This window comes from Schistocerca serialis, chromosome 1 (assembly GCF_023864345.2).
Source record: "Schistocerca serialis cubense isolate TAMUIC-IGC-003099 chromosome 1, iqSchSeri2.2, whole genome shotgun sequence".
In the NCBI taxonomy this organism is placed as follows: Eukaryota; Metazoa; Arthropoda; class Insecta; order Orthoptera; family Acrididae; genus Schistocerca; species Schistocerca serialis.
The window spans coordinates 1,274,222,307-1,274,235,208 of record NC_064638.1 but is presented as its reverse complement, the minus strand read 5'-3'; the positions used below and the strand labels follow the sequence as shown (position 1 = coordinate 1,274,235,208).

Sequence of the window (12,902 nt, the reverse complement as noted above, 5' to 3'; positions counted from 1 at the left end):
GTATTTATTAGTAAATAAATGCCGAAATTCAGCTGTGAAATGAACTATACTGTCATGATACCAGTGCTCCTCACATTTCTAAAACAAACGCGTCCAACATAATAAAATAGCAGGTCAAATTATTTACTACATTAGAACTGAAATTTACAATTAATATAAGAATCAATTTTTTGAAAATAAGAAGCACTGAAAACAAAATTATAAAGTAGCAAGATCATATGCCCAAGAATGACCTTTATCAATCACCCATGAAGTGCAGAAATACTCTGCCTGGTAGTAACAGACCTATCATGCCCTTAAACATTACTAAATGTTACACAGGCTGCTGTCAGCTTCATATGTACAGGTGAAACATTACAATTCATATTTTATGTTGGTCAATTATCACAAATTTAATAATTAAATTATCACAAATTTAATAACTATGCATCAGTGTATTACTTGCACTATGACAAAAGGAAGCCATAATAATTACAAAAATAAATATATGCACTTATTGGAACCCTCTTGCCTTATACAGCACAATGTGTGTATCTGTTGTCAGCAACAAACATAAATCTACAGGTATCAGAATTTAATAAAAGATAAATTACTACAAAAATTACCCCCAAAATCAGCTTAATACAAAATCAGCCATACTGATTCACAACATTTCTATTTTAGACTGAAAAACAGTTTTTCTGCTATAAAAGTAATATAATTAAAACTATACTCAATGCACTGATGTCAGCAGCATCAATGCTTTTACCCGCAAACTTGACACACAAATTATGTTTCAAACATTACTGCATTTATTCCTAGTCAAATTTCATTACGTAAGATGTTTAATGATATAACAGACAGTGTTCAGTTTTAAGTAAATTCTCACATATTCTTACTGATTCTGCCCTGACAATGTGGAAGAATTTGGGTCGGGCAGATAAAAAAAGAGTGATAAACAATCTCTTGATACAAAAAAAAGGAAGATCTAGGTAAAAAAAAGAGCAAAGACATACTCACCAACAGAAAAGACTGGGGAGTAAACCCAAGAGAAAAATAACAATTTAAAGAGCCTAATGAACTGATTTCTTTTTTTTAATTCTTGTAAGTTAGTCAAAATTTTCCAAACATGGTCAGTTAGTAATGTCAACGGCTGCAGGAGTGCACATTACGCACAATCACTTTCTTCTTTCTAAAAATGCATTATGATATGGAGTAGAAAACAAAATAATACTGCTACAAAAAACCAAGCTCACAACAATGGGAAAAACGTGGCAAGATATGATGTGGAAATTCACTAAGTAACAGACTGGGATGTGTGTGTGTTTCCCTTCACAAACGGCAATTGATACCCCCTAGCAGAGTTACGTAAAAGCATTTGCGACTTACTGACTTCATTGAATTTACTTATCTTCAATAATAAAGAACCTTTTAGAAACTTCAATGGCACACATGAAAAACAAATTTTAAGTAACAGGTACAAGAGTATATTATTAAACAGCTTTTATCAAAAGTCCCAATGATAACATACATAAGCAGATTTGGGTAGTATACCTCCACTTTTTTTTATTTTACAGTGTTCAGGTTTCATAATCTAAGAATTACTTCCTTACTGACAAGAAAATCTGTCATTTTTTTTAAATAGTAGTAAGTCCTGGATGAAATAACAGTATGGGAAGGACAGATTGCTACTCATCACACGGAGGCAGCACTGCGTCACATACTAGCACAATGAAAAAGACTGCTAAAATATCAAACTTATGGACAAAGACCTCCTTCCAAAATATAAAACACACACACATTATTTTCATTTACTCACTTTCTCTCTCTCTCTCTCTCTCTCTCTCTCTCTCTCTCTCACACACACACACACACACACACACACACACACAGCCACTGTCTGTGGGCACTGAAACCTGAATCACGAGCTGGAGGCAGTGGCCATGTATGTCTGAGATGTGCTTCTGTGTACATGAAAAAGTAAAAAAAATGCTGTGCATTTTCTATTTTGGAAGAAGGACTTTGTCCAAAAACTTAATATTTTTGCCATTTTCTTCACTGTGCCTGTCTAAAACTCAAAGTCTCGTCTATGTGGGATCTATCCTTTCCATATTATTGTCATACTGTTTTTTGCCATTTACTACCAGACAATGTTGGATATGTAATACACAAACTCTAAATGCAAACACTTTATATTTCAAGAACAAATATCTGGAGGGTCACTTACAAACTAACCATTCAGATTTCTCTTATTTGCCTGTTTGCAGCACTTATCAAAGTTTTTAACTCACATACCAATTCCAAAGGATTGATTTCTTGAGCACTTTCTCCCTGTTTGGTCCTTTCCCATTGAAAAATCAGAGACCCACTGATGCAATTTAAGAGAAATTCTACAGTTCCACAAAACAAAATTTCTGTGACAGTAACAATAATCTTATTACTTTTAGTATATAATATAATGTATTATCACTGCTGAATCTTCCTCAATTTAAGATGTGGCACAAATATGAATAGAGCTAATGTTTACTGCACATATTAAGTAGTTTTGTTTCTTAAGAGGGAATGCAGAGAGAACCTGAAATGTTAATGAAGTGATGGAGGACAAAATACATTTTTGTGACACCTCCAAAGCATCAGTATTGGCAAAGATAAGCCTAATACGAGAAGGAAAAAAAAAAAAAAAAAAAAAAAAAACACTTTGACAAATATTTCACTAGAAATTAGCTACATCTAATTTACAAACACACAAAATACAAAAAATTATAGAATTAATCACAGTGGGAAAAAAACCGTAACTTTCTCGCAATTGAGAAAAGGTCAAAATAATCAAGATTTACACAGGAAGAACATTTTAATTTTTGAAAGCTTAATGGACTAGCAGTATTAGCTGCTAACTTACTTAGCACATCACATGCAGCTTTAATGTAATCTCCTTATTTTTTTCTTGCTTTCTATTGAAATATGAAACTTGATAAACAATCTACCTACATATGTGGCAGTTAGGAGTGAAATGGCGTGTACTTACTAAAGGTGTAGTACTTGGTATGGTGGCATTTGAATCACAAATATATGATTAACTACACAGCTTTAGTGCTAAAAATGTAAATGGTAACTGTTAATACAGATGGTTGACGAAACCCAAACATAGTAACTTCTGCATCAGCAAAGTGGGTTTAAGATAACACCCCTAAAACCATTTCTAAACCACTAACATCAGTATTTTCAATGATTCAGCACATCATTCACACTTTTTATCAGAGCATTTGTGAATTGGGTAAACGTGTTGTATTCATCAGGTATGCAGGTCACATAACAACCTATCCTCATAAAGTAATTTAAGAATAAAACATGGCTCTCATCATAAGCTACCCACTGCTTTAATACCAACTGCATCACTTACAGTCGTCATTATATGCAGTGCTTATTGTATTTACTTTTACAACAGCTGTTGTTACTTAAACAATTTCTTTCATGTGACAGAGACCATGTGACAACAAATTTAGACTGCTGTGCTATATAACCAAGATATTAAAAAAATACAAATGTATCTATGGAAGCACTGACTCACAATATACCATAGGAACAAATCATCCAGACCAGTGATACAAATAGAAAAGATTTAATTTTATTATCATTATTTTCATTGTCATGCACAAGGCTTGTAAGTAGATACAAGTCAAATAATCCTCATACAAGGCTTACAGTCCACCAAATAATGTACACACATCACTTTGATCTCATCAGTAACTGTAGCATATAAGATAAAGTTACTGCTCAATGGCAACTTGTGAAACTCCCACTGAATATGTCAGCACAAGTAAAAATATGGTACAAATACTACAAAGAGGAACCTTTGAAATAGGCCTATCACAACAGTGGCAGAGCAATGGCAAGTCACAGAACTCACTTCAAAACCCATATGAAATGAAAAAAAGTCTGAGCACACTAATTTTTACAAAACAATGAAAAATAACAAAACCTTTATACAAATGTAGCACTTAAGTAGAATATACTGAGAGAGTATGTCTGTGCCTAGTGGCAACATAGTTCTTCAGTCACTGATAAATTATTATCAAGAGAACACATAACCTTTCATGCACTTTACCTGCAGTGCGCAGGTTAGTAGTTGCTACAATATAGTTACTCATCTATTGCAAACGGCAGCTGTTAAACGAGATGTGTCAATGAAAGACTAAAGTTCACTGTCAATATCGTTACACCGTGTCACAGGGATACCGCGCATCAAATTTACGAAATGTAAAGCAACAAAATGTGATGCTGAATACACAAATCACAGTTCCAAGAAAGTTAAAGTATTTAAAATACAACCTTCAAAAATTTCTCCTACAAAATATACTCTTCATTAGTACCTAAACAATTACACAGCCAACAAACTGTGCAGGATTAAACCATTGCAAGTGTAAATAAGAGCTATCAGCTATCACAGTTCATAATAAAATAAGTATAGTAGTAAGCTCTATGAAATGTGAAATCAATTTTATGACATGAAAATTACCATTTATTACATAAAATGGCATCCAGGTATTGTACCACTTGACTAGCTTAAACAATTAATATAGGCAATATGACCCCTATACCTTTATACAATGAAATCATAAATTACCTCCAGATGGTGTTTTCTTGAAGGGATTCTTCTCTTTACCAGTGTGCTTCCCAGCTAAAAAATAAAATTGGGACAACTCTCAACACAGTAGCTACAAAAATTTGTTTAGTACATTCTACAATAATTAAAAATTACAATAATTAAATGCAAACTGGTCACACATTGAGGGCTTTAGAGCAGTAGGTTTTACTATCTATCTTCATTCATTTTAATCTAAATAAAAATGAACGTGAAACACAGAAGTCAACTCAGTCTGATAGATATGGAGGGAAGGGACGGCAACTATTAATCACCCTCTCCAGGGAGACACTTGGCGAGATAGCTGACAGTAGTAACAGAATCGACAAGTCACAAGATGACAAACAATTCTGGACCGGCCTTCATTGTTTTGGGTCGCCAAGAACTGTAGTCAAGCACACAACACAATACATGCTGACTTGTTATTGCCACTCTGTACTATGTTTGCACTGCCACGTTTCGTTTTGTGTCTGTCTCATTAATATAGCTGTTCATGTCATATTTTGGGTGTAAATTCAGATGATATGCTAAACCTGGTGCTGTCTACCAAATGTGACAGGCTACGATGGCAATGCAGTGTGCTGGTTGAGCACCTTCGAGTCAGTCTGGACACCAGGTATGTTCCTTCGAAGAATACATGAATAATATTTACTGACAGTTAACCTGAATGCAATGGAGAGGGCTTTAACGCTTGTTAGAAAACACAACTAAATTTGACATGCCTTCTAATGTAAGCATGTCAGCACCATTCCTGTCAATCTTATTTCAGGTGGTTGCTTAGTTTGTTCCAAAAACCATTAAGGGCAATTCACTACTACACAATCGTAACAATGAGTGTTACCCAGAGATCAGTAGTGCTATAATGTTTGTCCTCCGTGCAGCATGTTGGTAGAGCACCCGGCCATATTTAATAAAAGTTTCACAGACGTCTGTATCCCTTGCAGCGCAGTAGAGTCACCAACATGAAGTGTCACTGCATAATAACTCACACAGTTACATATCTACCTCACAATGTGCTAACTATTGCCTCCCAAAATGCATTCCTTTTTCCATCTCTCTGGATTAAGAAATGAGACATTAATATGAGTGATGAGTTTTGCTACTTTGGCTGAAAATGAGAGTGGCAGAAGTAAAGAGGACATAAAATGCAGACTGGCAATAGCAAGAAAATCTCTTTCGTAAAGCTATATAAATTGAACTGTTAGGAAATCATCTCTACAACTGTGTGTGTTGAGTGTAGCTTTCTACAGAAGTGAAAATTGGATGATAAACAATGCAGAGGCTTTTGAAATGTGTACTGTAGAAGAATGATTCAAATTAGATGGCTAGATCAGATAACTAATGGAAAACTACTTAATCAAATTGGGTAGAAAAGAATTTTATGGCACAATTTGCCCAAAAAGAAGGCTAGGCTGAAAGTATACACTCCGAGGCATAGAATAATAGTTAATCTGGTAATGGTCGGCAGTGTGGGCGATAAAAAATTATAGAGGTAAACCAAGAGTTTAATTCTGTGCATATTATGAGTATTTTGATTTGCAGGCAAACTCAGCCAAATGTCTACATTTTTTAAGAAGGAAGAACACATTGCTCTGGCTGTAGAATGTTTTTTTATTGAAACCATGACCGGTTTCACACCAATTTAGTTGCAACTTCAGGTAATATAAATTATGTCTACAATATTATTTTATGCTGACCTGAAGCTTCTCCCCATCCTTCGTGTCACTGATAAAATTAAAACCCTATTTTTATCAATTCAACAAATGCTTCTAGTAGATTTTAATTTATCAGTGGCATGAACAACAGGGAGATGCTTTATGGCAGCGTAAAATAATGTTGTAGATACAATTTATACCACATTGATGTGAAACCAATCATTGTTTTAGAAAAAAAAAAAAAAAAACCTTTCTAGAGCCAGAGTGGTTAAATGAAGGCTTGAATTAATGCGAACTCTCAGGTTTTCTTGGCGTTGATTGATTAATAAAGTGCTTCCGGGTGTTCTGCAGAGTCGTAGTTTCCACTTTCTACACAATATGTGTACATGAAGTGGCAGTGTGTACACATAACAGCAAAACTCACAGTTCTCAACTAGAAAGCTGGGTCTGTCATTGAAATACTGAGCAAAAAATGGGAAGAATAACTCGGCAGAACACTTGGATGCACACAACGAAGACTTGGAATTCATTAAGAATGTTCAAATTGATGCAGAAATGAAGAGGGTGGAGACCCACATCAAACTATTGTGATTACTGAACACTATATTTCCACTGGCCATTCCAGGGACTACGACAGAGTTAAGATACTGCGATCTCAAGCAAGACGAAGGCTTCCATCGCAATAATTTATGGAGACATCTTAATTCGGGTCTTCATTCTCAAAGGAACTTTCACTGTCAGAGATTCTGATGCCTTCCACAAATTTTAATGATTTACCATCCAACTAATACCATCATGGATCTGCAGCTACCTTGTATCAGTCTAGACCCTGCACTTGCAAGGTTTCTGTCTTTGTTGCATAAGTTTTATCTTTGATGGCACTGTTCTGCTGACTGTGTTATCCAAGAGACACACCCACATTTTACTCTGCAGTATAGCTTTGAATTGTGTAGTTTTAATGTACCAGCTTATGAACAGGCACAGCTGAATGCTCTCAGACACAACTGAATGCTCTTAACTCAGTCACTGATTCACCTCTAAGATGGTTGTAAGGCAACAGCTCAACTACTGAAAGAGATTATTACAGTAGATGCCCCAAATAGTTGCTTATAATAAGTAATCTATATCAACGACAAACTGTTTCAGCTTTATCACCTTTTTCAAGTACCTGCAATCACAATTTTGGTGAGAACACTTATGAATGTGAATATCATTTATATTAAAGTAGCTGTATTGTACTCACGTCTAGACTGATGTGACATCCATATTACATCATTAGCGCACTGCCTTATGACTGTCACTGTTTTAATAAGAAGGTAAATGATATCAATAACTTGAAAATAAAATGTTAATTATCATGTGACAGTAGTTTGACAGTTCCACTCTTTACGATGCTATATGTTTACAAAGATCGCACAAATGAACATTGATATTATTTTATTAACTAAAGTTTTGTTTGGTTGTTGCATATGTTACTTCTGATTTATCAATTTTCATGTTCTAAAAGTCCAATAAAGTTTTCAAGATAGCACTTGTGTCTAAATTCTGTATGTTCATTTTAATATTTCCTGTGGGTATTTTCTCATTTATGTATAGAATTCTAATTCTTCAAGAATGTCCACTGCAACACCATTTGGAATTCTGTGCAAAATCCGGAGAGCACTTTCGATCATATCAGCAGTGTGATTTTGATTTCCCAAGTGTAGAAAGAAGCTGGACTGATTACATTCACTTTCTCGAATCTGTACTTTACATTTCACATCAAAATTTCTCTTTATATCTCATGTTAAAATTTTTTTCTGTTTGGCTAATGTTTCAGTTGCCACACATGATTGTATGTATGCCTAGTTATCATACTTCGATGCTCTAGTGGTGGCGGAAGGTAATTTTATTGACAGGTCATTACTGATTTGGAACACTACTTAAATATTCGTGGCTTTAAAAAGTGCATTAATTCTGTTGGAGATTCTACAAAATAAACGTTCCAATAAAGTTATGTTCCGCCACCACTTGAACATCGAAATATGGTAAACCAGGCATATATAAAATCACACGTAGCAACTGTAATAGCTTATACACTCATCATACAGGAAGTGATTTTAACATGAGATATAAAAAAACACATTAGAGAGAGCAATCATAATCAGTCAAGCTTCTTTCTACACTTGAAAAATCAAAATCACACAGCTGATACAACCGAAAATGCACTCTGAGTACATGAGAAAATATCAAATATTAAATGAACGTACATAATTTAGACACAAGTACTACCTCAAAAACTTGATTGAACTTTTAGAACACGAAAATGGATAAATCTGAAGTAACATATACAACACCCAAAGACAATCTTAAGAAAACTTTGGTTTTAATATTGCCGTTCATCTGCATAATCTTTCTAAACATATAGCTCCGTAAGAGTGGAACTGACAAACTGTCACATCGCAATTAACATTTTATTTTCAACATATTGACATCATTTACCATTTTATTAAAACAGTGACAGTTGTAAGACATTCCAGTAAGATGTAATATGGACATCACATCAATCTAGATGTGAGTACAATACAGCTACTTTAATATAAATGACATTCATATTCACATGTTCTCACCAATATTGTAATCACAGGTAACTGAAAATGGCAATAAAGATGAAATAGTCTGTCATGAATAAAGATTGCTGATTATAAACAGTTACTTGGTGCATCTGCTGTAATAATCACGTCACTATCAGACATATGTTTTGCTGCTGGCCCTAAAGAAGAAAAAAGTACTGCAAGAGTAATTGTCAATGCCCCAGATACATACTCGAAAAGAATCACAATTCAAAATCAGTTTACCAGGGTGGAACTCAAAGTCATGATTTTCATAACATGTTGTGCAGACCCACTTGTTTTACAACAGTTTATCTTATTTAATGAGACTAACACACACACACACACACACACACACACACACACACACACACACACACCATGTACTCTACCCTAAAACTTCTCTTCTACACCCTCATTTCCCCCATTTCCTTTGTAGCCAAGATATTATGGGCAAGAAGACATTGAATGATCACATGTTACTTGAGTATGTTGTTTACTGCAGTATAATTAGTTTCATACAAAAGCCCAGTTTTGACAGTATTATATATTCATGACATTATGCTGTAGTACTTGTTAGAGAACTTCATATGTGAAGAAAATGTTATTTCTGTCTATCCACAGAAATTAAGACAGAGTCTGTGTATGTCTTAAATCCAACACTGGAACAAACATAGCAGAGGGACACTGAGCAACATACTTAAACTAAATTACGCCTGAACAGGCCTTGAACGTCCAAACGGTACCGACCGGCCGCCGTGTCATCCTCAGCCCACAGGCGTCACTGGATGCGGACATGGAGGGGCATGTGGTCAGCACACCACTCTCCTGGCTGTATGTCAGTTTCCAAGACCGGAGCTGCTACTTCTCAATCAAGTAGCTCCTCAGTTTGTCTTACAAGGGCTGAGGGAACCGGTGTTACCACTGCGGAAAGGCCATTGGCCGAGCAACATACAGAAAAGAGAAGAGACTGCCTAGCTCTCATACAAAGGTCTCTAGAGGCAAAAAGTGAATTGGTTGGTTGGCAGCCCTGAATTGGAGGTTCAGCCTCCTAACCAGAAAGGATTTCGTTCCTCTGAGCACAGTGGCCCCTTCCCTCATAGTGTGTGAGAATTTTGTCTAAGATGTATCTGTTGAGTCTAGGTGGCTTTAATGCATGCATGCATGCATGCAGACAGACGGTGATGGGAAAAACTCCAGTAGCATCAAAAAGCTTTCGTATCCACAAAGCTCTGAAATCTAAAGTGAAAAGGAAACTGGACGTAGTACTGTAGCCATTACTGTTACTTAAGACAGACCCATTTGCTTTATAACAGTTTATCTTATTTAGTAAGACTAACGCACACACAACTCAGAAAACTACAGTACTTGTTGCTGTCTCCACATACTTGTGTAATAATGACCAATTCTTTCTTTCCTTCTTCTCTTGTGTATTAGCTTTTTATTTCCTCTCTCGCCTTTTATTCTTATCAGCTATTATTATTATTATTATTAGTGTTTTTCTGTAATGTTAGATGAAAGATAGTTTTGATGGTTAGTTTTATAGTATACATGGCCTGCTGAAACAGGGTACTCTGAGTTCCCTTCAGAAAATTCCCTTCAGAAATGCCTTAAGTTAGCAGTGGGGTTGACGAACAAATGAGGAACCAATTACAGCACAACAACATAAGCTGTTCCCAGTTTCGCAGCTAGCGTGTAGCCAGCTTCTATGTAAACATCGTGTGTTAGTGTAGGACAGTCTGCTTCTATGTAGTTGTACCGTGATACAGTTTTTCTTTATCAAAAATGTCACACAAAAAGACATCATCCGCCCAGTGATAATAAGTCACGTCATTGAGCGCCATTAAATAGTTAGAATTGCTATAAAGGATGTGCAAGTTTTATGAGCAAGAAAAAAAATGTTTCTGTTCACAGGCATCCTTTAATACCTGGAGGTCAAGTTTTACAATGTACCTAAAAAACTCCAAGGCTTAGTGAAAGAACTGTAATAAGGAACAAGGTACTACTCCAGACTTGCAAGAATTAAACTGCGTGGCACAAGGCACATGTGCAGAAAACAGTGTGTTTTTAAATATCCCTGGAAAAAAAGAAAAAGGCAGTATTTCCCAGTTACATATCTAGATTCATTCCAAACCATGCAGTTCATCAGATATTATAGTAGGAAAAAAATAGCAAATAATAGCAAAGTTGCTAATTGCTTTAAAACAATGAGAATTTTTCTGAGTGGGGAAAAGATCACTTAAAATGGTGTTAAAAGTATGGCTGCCCACTTGGAAAAGTTAGAACGACAAAACTGCTGCTCAAAAAAAGCTCATTTTGTTGCAGCTCGTACTATCTTCTAGCGTAAAAGTATGAGAAACGATATCCATTCGATTATATGGTTAGATGAATCCTGGGTCAATACTGCAGGAACAGTTGATAAATGACGGACAGATGATATTCCGAATCACAGCAGTCATCAGCCAACGGGAAGAGCAACCGGAATAATTGTGGCCCATGCAGGTTCTTCAAACAGTTTTGTGCACGAAGGGCATTTTAGTTTTTCGATGGAGAAAACCGTTGACTACCATGAGAATATGGACCACTCAAGATATCTGCAGTGGTTTAAAAATATGTTGCTCCAGTTCAGTGTTACAATTGTGTTTGTAATGAATAATGCACTTTACCTTTCAGTGAAATTAGACAAAACTCACAAGAACTACTGACTGCAAAGAAAATATGGTGCAGTGGTTGCTAATGAGAAACAATGCTGTGGATACGAGTTTAACCAAGACGCTGTTATATTTACTTGTGAAGCAAAATAAGCTTGAGATGCCTATGTATGTTGTAAATGAAGTTGTCACCTCCTCACCCCCATTTCAAACCAATTTAATTGGTGTGGGGTGATAGAAATAATAAGTCTTTTACTGTAACAGTCTTGTACTAAAATAAAAATAGAAAGGATATTAGGTGGAGATCTTGCTACTGTAGAAGCTACCTCATGGAGGAAGAAAGTAGACTACATTCGTAAGCTGATCAGCGAAGCACAGACCATAGACGGAATTATAAATGAGAATGAACAGTCAATGATTTCATATGATGGTGACGAGAGTTTTGGCACCAATTTGCATGATCATGATGATGGGAAACTAGATGGGATTGCGCCACTGACATCATAAATTAGCGAGTCTAAATGCATCCAGAATTAATTCCTTCAATATACAAGCAGAGTATGCAGATTTTTTTAAAATTTCATTTCATTCCAAGAAAGTCGATAGCATGTTTTTTTGTTACGTTCAGCTTTACATTATTAAACGATGTTTTATATGCAGCTTATTATGGTAACACTTCTGACAGACTTCTCATCTCCACCGTCATTAACTTCACGTTATTTATTTCACAGTTTTATATTATCATATGTTTTTTCTCTGTAGTTGTTTTCTTCATTGGCAGAAATATATTCTTTGCTTTACACATGTGTACACTTTTGTGTGACAGCTTGTACAAGCTTGTTGAGAAAAGTAATGAGACTGATTTTTTTCCTACCCAAGTTTTAATTTCTTTCGAGCAATAAACTGTCCCATTTGGCAGCTATATACCGGCAGAGTCCTTGTTTCCTGTCTTTGTAGCAGCACTGATAGGCTTCAACTAGCAGGGGCTTTGACATATCAGTCACATTTTTTTAATGTTCTCCAGGCATTTTTTTAAGACATTTTTCAATTTCATGAAAAGAAAAAAAAGCCACAAGTACCCAGATCAGGTGAATAGCAGGGTTGTGGAACAACAGGAATGCCTTTTGAGGTCAAAAATTCCTTGATAGAAGTAGCTGTGTAGTTTGGGCATTGTCATGATGCAGCATCCACTTATCTGACATGTCTGGTCTCACTCAATTCACCCTTTTCATAAGCCTTTCAGGGACATCTTTGTAAAACACTTGGTTGACAACATGTTTTGGAGGAACAAATTCTTCATGTACAATACCCCTGCTATCAAAACAGCAAATCCACATGTTTCGATCTTTGATCTACATCTACATCTATACTCCGCAAGCCACCT

The 12,902-nt window shown here is 35.6% G+C and overlaps 1 protein-coding gene across 1 annotated transcript in view; it reads right to left on the bottom strand.

Moving 5' to 3' along the window:
* LOC126419515 (uncharacterized) overlaps positions 1-12,902 on the bottom strand; it is a 258,207-nt gene that overhangs the window by 68,761 nt on the left and 176,544 nt on the right. Inside the window, exon 14 of the mRNA XM_050086708.1 lies at positions 4,604-4,657. Within this exon, the coding sequence (XP_049942665.1) occupies positions 4,604-4,657 (54 nt within the window). The remainder of the gene's footprint in view (positions 1-4,603; positions 4,658-12,902) is intronic.